Source organism: Macaca thibetana, chromosome 9, assembly GCF_024542745.1.
Source record: "Macaca thibetana thibetana isolate TM-01 chromosome 9, ASM2454274v1, whole genome shotgun sequence".
NCBI classification, from domain to species: domain Eukaryota; kingdom Metazoa; phylum Chordata; class Mammalia; order Primates; family Cercopithecidae; genus Macaca; species Macaca thibetana.
The window spans coordinates 15,449,968-15,465,516 of record NC_065586.1 but is presented as its reverse complement, the minus strand read 5'-3'; the positions used below and the strand labels follow the sequence as shown (position 1 = coordinate 15,465,516).

The 15,549-nt window shown below is 39.8% G+C and overlaps 1 protein-coding gene across 1 annotated transcript in view; it reads left to right on the top strand.

The window, feature by feature from the left end:
* Positions 1–14,688, top strand: part of ITGA8 (integrin subunit alpha 8) — a 196,569-nt gene extending 181,881 nt beyond the window's left edge. The window contains 2 exon segments of the mRNA XM_050803292.1: positions 9,248–9,370; positions 11,407–14,688. Of these exon segments, the coding sequence (XP_050659249.1) occupies positions 9,248–9,370; positions 11,407–11,493 (210 nt within the window). The 3' untranslated portion in view covers positions 11,494–14,688.
* The last annotated feature ends 861 nt before the right edge of the window (positions 14,689–15,549 follow it).

Below are 15,549 nucleotides of genomic sequence, written 5' to 3'. Positions count from 1 at the left end.
CTAGCCTAGATCATAAACTTAATTATAACACTGAATCTTTCTAACCTAGTCTACTTTCAGTTATCTGAATTAACCACTTGATTTGTGATTCTCTACCCTGAGTATGCAGCAGAATCATCACTCATGCAACTTAAAAAGTACATACATGCTAAGACTTCCCCGCAAATATTCAGTAGGTCTGGGATGGGACCCTGACACTGTGCTTTAAAAGTCTTATGAGGGGCAATTCTGCAGCGGAGCCAGGGTTGAGAGCTTCTAGCACAGGCAGGTGGCCTAGAGGAAAATCCAAGGTTTTCAAGATAGAATCACCTGGGCTTGATCCTGGCCCTGACTTGCTCTAATTAGAAAACCTTTGGGAAGTCACTTTGCCTCTCTGAGACAGTCCACCACATCCACCTGATGGAATTGTTAACAAGGTCAATAAGATTATCTGTATAAAGCTCTAGCACTGTACCTGGAACAAGTTAGTCTCAAATCTCAATAAATGAGAGTAACCTCTCAAAATGTCTCCCCTTTCTCTGGCTAAGTCCAGTAAGTCCAAACTGAAAATGGCAATTAAGATTTACACAGTTGTGGGAGGATCACTTGAGCTCCGGAGTTCAAGGCTACAGTGAGCTGTGATCGTGCCCACTGCACTCAACCGGGGCAACAAAGCAAGACCTCATCTCAAAAAAAAAAAAAAAAAGAAAAGGAAAAAGAAAAGAAAGATAGATATGTGCATAGTCAAAATATTTCAGTAAACTTTGGTGGTATTTAAAGCAAGCACAGCCACATCTTTCTTCATTTACACCACCTCTCTTTCTTTCCAGCGATGTCCTCTGTATTTTGGATTATGTTCAACCTAGAAAACAGGCTTTGGGATTTTAATGGGAGTTATACCTGATGTAAATGACGAGTTGATGGGTGCTGACGAGTTGATGGGTGCAGCACAGCAACATGGCACAAGTATACATATGTAACAAACCTGCACGTTATGCACATGTACCCTAGAACTTAAAGTATAATAATAATAATAAATAAATAAAAAAAAAGAAGTGTCATCTAAAAATGTTCAAAGGCTTATAGCTCTAAGGGAAATAAATCTAGGTCCTTTTGTTTTTTCCAAGCACCTGTTCCCTAACAGAAACACATGTTACGGTTGATTCCATCAACAGGATTGCATCTTTCAGCGCTGGCCACAGGTGACAGCCTGCTGTTCTCAACTCATCTCAAAAGATCCACAAAATAATCTGATACATGCTTTCTCCAGCCCTACCACCCTATTATTGAATTGCCAAAAAAAAAAAAAAAAAGACTTTTTATCTGATGTAGGAGATTTACCACACCAGTTATGTAAAGGTTATTGGAAAAAGATCCAGGAATGGAAACAGTTTCAAATCTCCCATAGCTGACCAACTGGAGAAGACCTTGCCAGTGCAAAGTTAACTATGCAACACACAGGGAAATGCTACCTTACTGTGGCTTGATGTGAGAGAAGAACTCTGAGTGGAGCTGGCAGACGTTGTTTTATAGTGAGCTCTTTTCAAAGGTCTTGTCATTCTTCTCTCGAAGGGAGCCCAGCAGGGCCAAGAGGGTGGCTCATACCTGTAATCCCAGCACTTTGGGAGGCCAAGGCAGGCAGATTGCTTCAGCTCAGGAGTTTGAGATTAGCCTAGGCAACATAGTGTGACACTGCCTCTACAAACAAACAAACAACAACAGCAACAACAACAACAACAAAAACATAAAATTAGCAAGGCGTGGTGATGCTCGCCTATTGTCCCAGCTACTCAGGAGGCTGAGGCAGGAGGATTGCTTGAGCCTGAGAGGCAGAGGTTGCAGTGAGCCAAGATCACACCACTGCACTCCAGCCTGGGCAACAGAGCAAGACCCTGTCTCAAAAAAAAATTAAAAAATAAATAAATAAATAAATAAATAATTTTAAAAAGCCCAGCAGAAAGGCAATTGCTTTAAGGTGGTGGAATCCATTGGAACTGGTGGTTTGAGAAGCATCAGAGTTCTGATCTGCCCCTGAGGAAAGTCATTCTTTGTTCCTTCTTCTAAATGAGACTAACTACTAATTGCTTGTTTTCCTAGACCTTTTTGTGTGATGATTAGTTTGTTTGTACTCCCTTTTCAGCATGGTCATAATTCAGCCATCTCTTCAGGCCTGTATTAGCTTTACTTACGGAAGAAAATCACAGTTCCCATTTGCTGCTTGCATAGTATCTGTGTTTGTAACAGATAAAATTCCTCATGTCATGTGATGCTTGTCATGTCCAGAGACAAGGGAAAGATTGCATGATTCAAAGAAATATGCCTGAACACTGAATCATTATACTGCAACAGAAGAAATTGAAATTCAATTATTTGAACACTTTTTTGGCTCACCAGGGAACTTTGGCCTTTGCATGCCATACAAGTAACCCCCAATTCTTTAATTTACATCTAGCAGAAAGTGGGATTGTCTAGTGTAATTCGAAAGGTGGTTATTACAAAATATTTCATGAAAATCTTTATTTAAAAACTCGTATATAAACTGTGAACCCATTTGGTTTTCAGAATTGTTAGCAAAACTTCAGTACCTTAATATGGAACTCTTATATTAAACAATTATTTGGAGTTGAAAGTTATGATGGGAACTGCTTGTCTCATAGGGAAGCTGTTTAAATGTTGTCAAAATGTGGGCTCAGCTAGTCCACTTCATGTGATTATTTTGTTCTAAATGGCAGTGTAGGTAGGGTGTCTTCGTATGTTTATTTAAAACATTCTTCTGACCCCACTGAAATATGTTTACACAAGATTTTGTGATACATAAATAGAGACGTCAACATTAATTACCGTTACAAATACAAGGGAGCTTTTTCCTTATACCTTGGTATTTTTTGTCAAAATATACAAAAACATATCATAAATGTCCACAATAAAATGTAGGCGTATTAAAGGTTTATTTATGGTCTTTCCTCCATAATAAAAAACAACAAGATTTACGACATGATGAAGGTAAGATTAAATGTTCCCTACTTAGAATCATTTTAAGAAAATCTAAACCACTTACAATTTATGAATACTACTTTCTAAAATTGCAGATAATTATAATAAAGTGATTTATTAAACTTACTTAAAGCTATTTTTAAAATAGCTAGAAGTTCTTGATAAATAAAACTGTATTAAAATATTTTATTGACTAGCTGGCACAAGATTGAATAGTTTTTCCTAAATTTAAGTACTCCAATTACTCAACATGAAACTTCTTTCTTAAAGCAATTGAAATATCTTATCACAAGCCCCTGTGCTGAAAGTAAACCTTTAGTCCTAAATATGCTTTGTCTTATGCCCTGAGTCTACCAAGAATCTTATAATGGGCCAGGTGTGGTGGCTCACACCTGTAATCCTAGCACTTTGGGAGGCCAAGGTGGGTAGATCACCTGAGGTTGGAAGTTTGAGACCAGCCTGACCAACATGGTGAAAGCCCATCTCTACTAAAAACACAAAATTAGCCGGGCACAGTGGCTCATGCCTGTAATCCCAGCTACTTAGGAGGCTGAGGCAGGAGAATCTCTTGAACCTGGGAGACAGAGGTTGCGATAAGCCGAGATCACAAAATTGCACTCCAGCCTGGGCAACAAGATCAAAACTCTGTCTCGAAAAAAAAAAAAAAAATCTTATAATGAAAGACTTGGGTCATTCAGGCCATCTCACCATTGTGTGAAATTATACAGAATGTTCTAGAACTTTGCAGTCCGAGATGGTAGCTACTTGGCTAGCGGAACTGAAGAACTTGTGGTTTTATTTCATTTTCATACATTTCAATGTAAACTTAAGAACTGAAGCAGTAGACAGTATTTTTTCCATTAAACACAGTTGTATTACTTTCATAGGACTACATTTCACTTTAACCATTAAAAATTTAGTAATTGTTATGTGCTGCAAATGTGAAATACACATTGATTTTGGAGACTTAGTAAAAAAATGTAAATTATGGGTATTTTCATATAAATTACATATTAAAATGATAATAGTTTCATCATTAATAAATAATTAGATGATTCATAATAAATAACCAATTACATGTTGAAAGGATAATAGTTTTATCATTAATAAATAATAGTTGATATTTAGGGTTAGATAAAATATGTTATTAAAATTAACATCCCCTGCTTGTTTTCACTCCTTTTTTTTTTTTTTTTTTTTTTTGAGACAGAGTTTCAATCTTGTCACCCAAGTTGGAGTGCAGTGGCACTATGATGTCAGCTCACTGCAACCTCCGCTTCCCAGGTTCCAGTGATTCTCCTACCTCAGCCTCCCAAGTAGCTGGGATTACAGATGTATGCCACCACACCTGGCTAATTTTATATTTTTAGTAGAGATGAGGTTTCATCATGTTGGCCAGGCTGGTCTCGAATTCCTGACCTCAGGTGATCCGCTCGCCTAGGCCTCCCAAAGTGCTGGGATTATAGGCATGAGCCACTGTGCCTGGACCTTTACTCCTTGTAATGTGACTATTAGAAAATTTTATATTATGCTTGTGACTTGCAGTGTGTTTCTATTGGGCAGTGCTGATTAAGGGCAAGGTTACGTCTTGAAGCTGATAATACCTACAGAACTTCAGAGAACATAGGGTGTTTAATAAATATTATTTGAAATGAGCCAGGCATGGCAGTACATGCCTGTAGTCCCAGCTACTCAAGAGGCTGAGGCAGGAGGATTGCTTGAGCCCAGAAGTTGGAGGCTGCAGTGAGCTATGATCATGCTACTGCACTCCAGTTTAGGCAACAGAGTGAGACCCTGTCTCCAAAAATAAATAAATATTATTTGAAATGAATGAAAGATTCTTTGTATATGTCAGTGTTTAGTCATAAGAAACTCTAACATTTGTGACTTATTTTTCCTCATTATTTATTATCTAATGGCTACTTTGATCTAAGCTTCCTATAGGCTTGTCAAAATGAGCTGTGAGACAAATATAGATATTAGAAATAACAAAGTTTTGGTGTTTGTCAACATTTTCTTTCTTGCCCAAGCTTTCCCCAGAACTAGCCTGCAATCCCACAGCACTAACACATATTTAAAGAAACTTTGGTCCTGTAAAAGTGATCAGTTAAGTCATCTTCTCTTAAGCTTGCCTGTGCGGTCAAGTCTAGTTTATCTATACAGAGCATGGAGTTTCAGGAAAAGCTTTGCTTTACTGGTTTCCACCTGCACATGGGATTCCCCACTGCGATTTACTGATTTAGAGAGATGACCATGTCACATGACTCCCCATCGCTCCATTCCCAGAAGGACCTCTCTTGCCGAGACATATACGTGACTCTTTTAATGATGTGTGCAGAGGCAAGGACAAGATTGCCTGATTCGGAGAAATATGTCTGAACACTGAATCATTACAGTGCAGCAAAAAAAAAAAAAAAAAAAAAAAAAAAAATTATCAGTTATTTGAATAATTACCTTTGGCTCCTTGTCTAAGTCTTTCCAGTAAGAGTCAGCATCTCCTCTGCACTGGACACCAGATGAAATGCTCTGGGTTGCTGTTGTTGGTTTTCGATATTTCCACTATTGTTACTGTAGTGACTTCTGGACTATGCTGCAAAAGCCAACATAAGTTTAGCAAAACATCAAGGGTGAAGGAAGGTCTCTGCAGCTGCACCCATTTTAGATTGAGAAGATTGGGCAGTCTCGGTACCATATGGACATCCTACAGCTAAAAGGACCAGGAAAGCAGAAAGCAGGCATGGGAGGAGAGTCACTCAGAGGTTGCCTTCTTTTAAAACTCTGTGTGTTCCTTCCTGCTAATGAATTGCATAGGATGACATGTAGGAAATATATATGATATTCATAATTGTAACATCAGAGAAAAGGTATGAAGTGTTTTTTGTTTTTTTGTTTTGTTTTGTTTGAGACAGAGTCTGCTCTGTTGCTCAGACTGGAGTGCAGTGGTGCGATCTTGGTTCACTGCAACCTCTGCCTCCCGGGTTCAAGTGATTCTCCTGCCTCAGCCTCCTGAGTAGCTGGGACTACAGGTGTGCACCACCACCACCACCACAACTGGCTAATTTTTTTTTTTTTTTTTTTTTTTTTTTTGTATTTTTAGTAGAGACAAGGTTTCACTATGTTGGCCAGGCTGGTCTCGAACTCCTGACCTCAAGTGATCCACCTGTCTCAGCCTCCCAAAGTGCTGGGATTACCGGCATGAGCCACCGCGCCTGGCCCAAAGTGGTATTTTTTTTAAACAAACTTAATGTTACTGGAAGCAGACTGGCAACAGTTTTGATGATGAGAATTTCAGAATTTGGGAACTGAAAGGGAATTTCCGAATTTGTGATCACTGCATGGGGATCATCTTCCCACAGACTTTTTAAAGACCCTGTTTCCAGGCTCTTTGGGAGCAAATGTAAACAAAAAGCCAGTAAGTTCTGTAACTATCCCTATAAAGTTGTTCTCTGCTTCAAAATACCCTAAGAAGCATATCCTGATCAATTTCACATTTTCATTGTACTTTTTCATCACTGCTACCAAAAAAAAAAAAAAAAAAAAAAAAACTTCAAATGTCTACTAGCTCTTTGTAAGTGACCTTCTCTGCTTATTTCTATAGATACACCAGTTTTATAGATGATACATCAAAACCTGCAATAACCAAGTGGCAAAGTCACCTAGCAAAGTACTCAGTGGGTAGCCACTAAGCCCATTCCATTTCTTTTTATTAAGCTAACAATTTGAAGAGCCTCTATTTCAACTCCTTTAGCATGTTTTGTGTTTTCTCTAACTTATAAAACTTGAACTCTTTTCTGTTTAACATAAAATAGTAGGCAGTAACTTAAGATACTAACTATTTTTTTTCTGAGACTGAGCCTGGCTCTGTCACCCAGGCTGGAGTGCAGTGGCACCATCTTGGCTCACTGCAATGCAGCCTCCGCCTCCCAGGTTCAGGCGATTCTCCTGCCTCATCCTCCCGAGTGGCTGAGACTACAGGCGCCTGCCACCACACCTGGCTAATTTTCATATTTTTAGGGGAGACGGGGCTTCACATTGGCCAGGCTGGTCTCCAACTCCTGACTTCAGGTGACCCACCTGCCTTGGCCTCCCAAAGTGCTGGGATTATAGGCATAAGCCACTGTGCCCAGCCTTAAGGTATTAATTAGGTAAACCAGGAGAGGAAAGATCCATTGCCTGTCTCACCCTGAATTACCTATTAGAAAATTTTGGTGAGCTCTGACACATGCTCAAAATAGGGACTAAAACTATATTGTGTCCTCAATGGACTTGGGGGTTATGAGGAAGTAACATTTACATGAAACCTCAGAATTTTCCATGGCTCCAGATTTCTCTCTCCTGGGGTCATTATAACTGGCCTGTGAGTAGATGATCACTACCGTCTCTTTCAGTTCCAAAATTCGGAAATTCTCATTATCAAAACTGTGTAAGTCCGCTTCAAGCAATGTTAAGTTCATCCCGAAATACCACTTCATACCCCTTCTCTGAGTACAGTAAAATATTTGGATTCAGCAGTAATTTCATACATGTCATCAGGTGTAATTAAAGAATGGTACATAAAAAGAGAAATAATCTTTGTTCTTGATTTGCTCGTGTAGCTGTGTACATGCAAAGAATTATTTTCAATTGATAAATAATTGTACAAATTTGTGGAGTACATGGGATATTTTGAAACACACATGAACATAATGTATAGTGATCAAATCAGGGTATTTAGGATATCTCTTGTCTCAAACATTTATTGTTTCTTTGTGTTGGGAACATTTCAAATTTCTTCTACCTATTTTGAAATAGACAATAAATTATTGTTAATTAGAATCACCCCACTGTGTTACTGAACCCTAGAATGTATCCGTTCTACCTGACTGTATGTTTGTCAGTCAACCTCTCTTCGTCCAGCCCTCCCCACCCTATGCCAGCTTCTGGTAACCGCCATTCTACTCTCTACCTCCATGAGATCCACTTTTTTAGCTCCCGTGTATGAATGAGAATGTGTAATATTTGTCTTAGACCATTTCAGAATAAATTATTTAGGCTGCAACATCCAGGTGGCATTGCAACCACGGTGGGTCCTTGAAATGGATTTCTTCAACATATGAACTATGTGTCTTGTCCTTAAACAGTGGCAAGCAGGGTGTACGTAATGTCACCGTGGTGATGGACTGTCATGCTTCACACTGATGTGTCAGATAAAATCAGGATAAGATGAAATAATGCCTAGCGAGGAAAGTTAACAGGAATAGGAAGAAAATGTAATGATGAGTAGGTTGAGGCCAGCCTTTTTCTCATGAAGAACATCTGTCACACCCTTGGCATGTTCCTGTCGAGGTGGAATGACTCCCTCCCTATCTTATTCCTCTGTCGATTCCTTTATTAGTGTAGATATAAATGACATTTGGGGCTGGAGAATCAAATGCATTGAGTCATCAGTGTCTGCTGCATAGGGGATGCAGATCAAGAAGGAAGGAGCAATAAAAACCAAGACAAGCTGAGAAGGGCACCATCAGAGTGCTCAACTCTAGTTAAGAAGACAGAAGCGGCTGGGCACAGTGGCTCACACCTGTAATCCCAGCACTTTGGGAGGCCCAGGCGGGTGGATCACTTGAGGTCAGTTCTAGACCAGCCTGGCCAGAATGGTGAAACCACGTCTCTACTAAAAATACCAAAAAAAAAAAAAAAAAAAAAAATTCAGGTGTGGTGGCACATGCCTATAACCCCAGCTACTGGGGAGGCTGAGGCACGAGAATCACTTGAACCTGGGAGGTGGAAGTTGCAGTGAGCCAAGATCGTGCCACTGCACTCCAGCCTGGGAGACAGAGTGTCACTCCACTCCAAGTGTCACCTCTCCAAGGATTCATGGTTATTCACAAGCTTACCTCTCTCAGTGAGGCCAGCTGAGTTCTAAGGAGACACATGGTAGACAGACTCATTCAGTTTTTTAGTGAGTCTACTTTTTGCCATTGTTCCCATAAAAGGTACAACCCAAGTTATGGCCATTCCTTTCCAACTTGTTGATTCCTGACCCACTCAATTCTATTCTAGGGTCTCTGTGACTTGAAGCCACCCACCCACCAAATCTCTCATTAGAATTTTACAGAACGAAGCAGATCTGAGAATGTGCTAGCTTTTAAGAGTTCATGTTCAAATAACTCCTAGATAATTTCAGTTGTCATATGGATCCTTTCAGATCAACTTCCAGTATTGTATTGGTAATTACTATTTTATTTCACCGAATAGTTTCCCCATTAGAGCTCGTTTGCTTTGTTTTCCATTTCAGATTAAGACATCAGTTATTTGGGCAACTCCGAATGTTTCCTTCTCAATCCCATTATGGGTAATAATACTAGCAATACTTCTTGGATTGTTGGTTCTGGCCATTTTAACCTTAGCTTTATGGAAGGTAAGTTGATTTACTTTATTTTCCCTTTAAACTAGAGGGGCTGTTGAGGGAATTTAGAGGGATATAGTTAGGGATTTTAAAAGACAATTATGGAGGCATTTTTGGAAATTTTGAAGAGTCTGAAGGATATAAAGGGAAAATCATGTATTGTTTGCTTTGGCATACTTAATGTGTTTATATAGCTGACATTTAAGATGACTGGAGGTGCTTAGTGTTGCTTTCATCTTGAGATTTCTTGTAAATAAATATATAGAGAGTTAGGCTGTATTAACTAAGACCTGTGATCTTTTTTCCAATATGCTTAGAGTGATAATATTCTAATGGAGACTTCTTTTTCTTGTTTAATTAACCAAGATCATAAGCTTTTTATTGACATGGCCTATCATCAATCCTTTGAGATTTTTTATAAGCACTATGCAGATGCAATTAATATAGGTCAATTCTGATTTTTTATTTCAGCTATTAATGAGGCCAAATAGATCATGTATGTCAGAGGATGCTTGTACTTAGTTTTTAATCTTGCCAATTAGTTTGTCTCCATTGGGAAGCCTGAACTTAGTCTTTGATGTGTTTTACTGAGGTTTGTTCTAAAAGCCTACAATAGAAATTAATTTCTGGCCCCTAAATAATTGCCAGGTTTCACAGAGCCTTCCATTCCAAAATGGAAATAACGTCCCAGTTACATGACTATAGAGTAATTAACCCAGTCACACGTTTTGTAACTATGTGGTGTTCCCTAAAATCATAGTGCGTTTTTATTTTGAAACAATATGCAGCATGGCTAATAGACATATAAACTGAGAAAACCTTGACTTTGAGTTAAGTACTAGCGTTTCTGATCATTATCAGCTGTTTGTGCCATCCTACACCCACGTGTTCTGTGACATACCTTTAGAATGGACTTTTGTGTTGTTCTGTCACTGAGAGTAACTGTATTTCCAATGAGTAAAAGACACAATCATGTGTGCCAATTGACAGGATATTCCGGTAGCTCTGGGAAAGAGAGATGACTCAATGTCTATAAGCCAAACCCAGTTAATTGGCTTCCAACATGAGAAACAGAAGAAAAAATTGAGGTTCCAGGTGTCTAGGAAAAAATATAGTTTACTTGACAAAGTACTAATTTGACACTGAAGAGGAGGAAAATTCTAGAGTCACCTCCTCCTTGAGTTGCTGGCTAATCTTTGGAAAGTCACTAAGATTCTGTGCCTACCTGGTTCTGGCATTGAAATAAATGACAAATCGATTCTCCCTCTATATATGCTCTATGTTCCACCAAGCACCGAGGGATGTGTGGCCATTTCTTCACTTCTTCCTATAATCCATCCCAAAGCAGCCGACAGGATTCTTTAGGAGACAATCTCCCTTTCCTGGTCAATAGTTAGTGCTTCTGCTCCAGTAAGCATGTGGGAAACCCTTGGGACACATTCCTGTGATCTCGGGAAAGTATCCAAAGTCCATAAGTGGTTTGTATGAAAGAAACATCTTCTACTCCAACTGCAGGACAGGAGAAAGGGTGTGAGCACTCTGCCCTCCTGCTCACCTTGCCCTATGCAATAAACTCTCTACAAGTAACAAACACTGTGCTCACACCTCCTAATTTGGAGAAACGAGCTGATTATATGCACCGAGCTCCAGGCTCCTTCGAAAATACATAAAGGGCCAGGCATGGTGGCTCACGCCTATAATCCCAGCACTTTGGGAAGTCGAGGCAGAGGGATCACTTGAGGTCAGGAGTTCAACACCAGCCTGGCCAACATGGCAAAACCCTGTCTCTCCTAAAAATACAAAAATTAGCTGGGTGTGGTGATGCAGGCCTATAATCCCAGCTACTCTGGAGGCTGAGGCAGGAGAATCGCTTGAACCAGGAGGCGGAGGTTGCAGTGAGCCAAGATCACGCCACTGCACTCCAGCTTGGGGGATAGAGAGCAAGACTCTGTTTCAAAAAAAAATACGTAAAGTGAAAATTCTTTGAATGAGGGGTTTCACAGATTCCCAGAATGATGTGATTTTATAGCCAATCTTTCCCTTTATAGTGTGGATTCTTTGACAGAGCCAGACCTCCTCAAGAGGACATGACCGACAAGGAACAGCTGACAAATGACAAGACCCCTGAGGCATGACAAGAAAAAAAAAGAAAAAAAAGACCAAAGACCTCAAACACAGGTCCTGTTCAAAGAAAAAGAACATTAGAGTTAAAAATCAAGGCTTTCTGATACCTGACAGTCACCCAGGAAATGGAGGGGACCCTGGAACATCACCTCATCTACACCGAACTTTGGAGAAATTGTCATGGGTGCCCACTGAGCCCTGCTGGAAAAGGAAACACCAATGCTGGAGAAGCCATCAGCAATTGTGGAAGATTTTCTTTTGCTTTAATCGTTCTGTACTTGGCAGACACTTTGAAATCGGTATGGGAACGTAAGTTGCAGTCCAGATCAATCCAGCATAAGTTGCAGAGATGAAATGTCTGAATCACAATAGAATTTACAAAGTGAACTAAGGTGAAATGACTGAATTACTATAGAACTTAGAACTAAGACCGCACCGTCCAACACTACTGTATCCAATGGAACATTTGACACCTCCCTATGGAAAAGAAACATTTCTAAGGACATTATGGCTCAGGGAGACAAGTAATATGTTGTTGGTACTGTGAAAGTACTTTTGAAAGGACAAAAAGAATCTTGTGAGTGAGGGTGAAAATTTATTTATTTATTTTCCATGTCTCTAGGTTGAGAATCTGTCATCTAGAGAATTTGGAAATGAAGATTTGGTTAGCTAGTTTTCAAAATCACTCACTCAGTTTCCTCCTAACAAACCACTGTGCGCAGATAACTCATTTAGCAGAGCTTCTTCAGAATTTAGACAGTGCTAAGGAAAGGAAGATTGGCATTAGGAATCAGTTCTATTTAATACCTTGCTGCCTTCGATCTGAAATTCCTTTCACTCACATTATCCAGGGACTCACATCTGCTTCATTTAGCTTTGCAAGATGTTGCATTTATATTTCCTTGTATATCTTTCCATTGACTTAGTTAATACATGAATTTCAAGGTACTCTCTACCCTTTGGAGTGTTTAAAAGTAATGGTAAAATGTCTAGAGTTAATTAATTAAAAAGGAATTTGACAATGTGGGTAAACATTATTTTTAATGTCTATAAGAAGCAACACTTCTTACAGATATTTAGCTTGGGATTAAATACCTATTTTTCGGCCTATGCCTTGTACTTGTATACACAGAGAAAACATGTTGAATATAACTTAGACAAAACATAAAATTATACAGGCATGAGCCAAACTAGGAAAACTGATTCCTAAAGATTTTATTTAAAATTGCTTATTCCAACTTTATTACTTATTTTTACTGCTAATCCTTATAATATATAACTTTGGAGAATAATCTTTTATTTAAGCTCTTTTCCCATCATCTTGAATTTAACCATCACAAATTCTTTATGTTTAAAACTCTTGTAAATAATTCATAATCGTGTAATATTATCATTTTTGAAGTAAAATTGACCAGCCAAGTGTATAGGTAGTCTGCACAATTTTGTATCCTTTTTTAATAACGAAAAATTACTATGAAGAAATACTGAACAAATTTTTATGTGCAATATTTTATAGACCTATGTATCTGAAGCATGTTTACACTGGCGTTATTTTTTTTTTAATTAATTTCCTAAATGTTAAGTATGATAGAACAAGCTGACCCAAATCCCTAAGTTTACAAAGCTGTTGGAAAACTTTGTGTCCCAATTTCAACAATCATACTTTATTTGAAAGATGAGCCAAGCTCACAGACACTAAATTTTATGTCATGCCATAACCTGGAGAGGAGCCATTTGGCTACAGCTGCGGAACTTCATTGAGGAGCAAATGAAAGGCACATGGACAAGCGCACTGGTGCAGTTCATGTTCTTCCTGCCTGTGAATTGAATACTGTCCTGGTAGCAGTTTCGGGTCTGTCAGGAGCTCAAGGCTGGTTTGTGTGGCTGACTATGGATGAGCACTGAACTTGCCTCAAAGAATTTAAGGGGTGTCCACACCAACCTCTGGGGGTCTTTGGTGTTAGTCCTCCAGGTAGAGCCAGTTTTACAAGTAGGTGGCCATCTATAGGATGTGATGTGAGCAATGGCAGACAGCTTTCTCTGTCTCCAGGTAATGCCTTGACTCTGGTGATCCTGGCTGATCTGTGACCAATAAAGATTAGCTCCTCGGTATTTGGGGTCCTAAAAGGTCCCTGAAAAAATGCACCCCTTGTCTTTAAGCCAGTATTTGTGAAGGAACTGAGAACTCTTAGGGCTATATAAACAGAGACCCCTGTTGAGATAGTTTATGCGGATACCTGGGAGGAACTAGAGATGCCGGAAGGAAGACTGAGACCCAGAATGAAGCAAGGCATGAAGGCTCCAAAGTGAACTGCACCATCCCAGAGTCTCAGCCAAGATGGCCCCTTTCCAGGGGGATGGGCACCTTCCACCTGCCCACAAGCACTGCTACCTATGGGAATTGCAGAAGGCTGCTGTGCACATGCGCATGCGTGCAATGGCCCTCCGCCCTTTAGAATATGGACACAAAGGCCGGGCGCGGTGGCTCGCGACTGTAATCCCAACACTTTGGGAAGTCGAGATGGGCAGATCACCTGAGGTCAGGAGTTCAAGACCAGCCTGGCCAACATGGCGAAAACCTGTCTCTACTAAATATACAAAAATTAGCTGGGCGTGGTGGCAGTTGCCTGTAATCCCAGCTACCTGGGAGGCTGAGGCAGAGAGAGAGAATCACTTGAACCCAGGAGGCGGAGGTTGCAGTGAGCTGAGATCGCGCCACTGCACTCCAGCCTGGGCGACAGAGCAAGACTCTGTCTCAAAAAAAAAAAAAAAAAAAAAATATGGAAGCAAATGGAGGAGGGGAGGAAACTGAGGTCAAGCAAACCTTCCAGCAATCAGTTTTGCCCGGAGAACATACTGACGACAGAGAACACACAGAGTTTATCTGCTTCTAGTTAGAGCACTGCCGATTGCCTTCATAATTCATAATGTGCTGTACTCCTCTGAGGGTCTATCTGTATTCCTGTTCAAAGAATTCCCTTTTTAAATTCTTGTCGCTGGGTTTTAAGACACAAGAATAGGGGCAAATTAAGTGTTATAAACTTGGAGATTTGTATACAGTAAATAAAAAAAAAATATGTACTAGTCACCACTGAAACTGCATTCTTAGAACTCAACTCTTGTTTTATTTAAATACATGTGTAGATATCTGTGAAGATTTTCATGTACCTATTTACCTTGTCACTAATAAAATTAAAACTGAAAGATACGATGGCATATTTCTGGTTTATTTCACATGCGACATAAGCTTCCCTGTTGTGGCCAGACATCAGAGGTTTCTGTCTCTACATCTTAATTCCTTATTAGAAAAACATTTAAGATTGGGAGAAATTTAATAGAGCAAAAATGCAGTGCTCCCTGAGAGGATGCAAATGTTCTGCTTAGATTTCAGTGATGTTTGTATTAGACTACATGAGTGGCCAGGCGCAGTGGCTCACACCTGTATTCCCAGCACTTTGGGAGGCCAAGGCGGCGAATCATGAGGTCAGGAGTTTGAGACCAGCCTGACCATGGTGAAACCCTGTCTCTACTGAAAATAACAAAAATTATCCAAGCGTGGTGGCGCACATCTGTAATACCAGCTACTCAGGAGGCTGAGGCAGGAGAATCGCTTGAACCCAGGAGGCGGAGGTTGCAGTAAGCCGAGATTGCACCACTGTACTCCAGCCTGGGCAACAGAGCAAGACTCCGTCTCAAAAAACAAACAATAACAAAAAAAAAAACCACAAACCACATACACACAAAAACAACTCCGTGAGTATAGTAAAAATTATTAAAGTGTATGTTTTAAATGAGCACGTTTAAGGTATGAGAATTATATCTCAATAAAGACATTAAGAATGTTTAAGTACTTTCTAGTACCTCCACCCTTATGCAAGTGATTTCTCCACTGTAGATACATGTTAGCTCCTTTACGAAGCCTTCCCTTCATCTTTGCCTAACTGTCCTCCATTAGCGTTTTGTGAATCTCCGTACTTTTCCATTTATTCCCATAGCTACCTTGCGGCTGAGTGACCGTCAATGAGAGCAGAAACCATATCATTTCCTCAATATGTTTCCTGTACCTG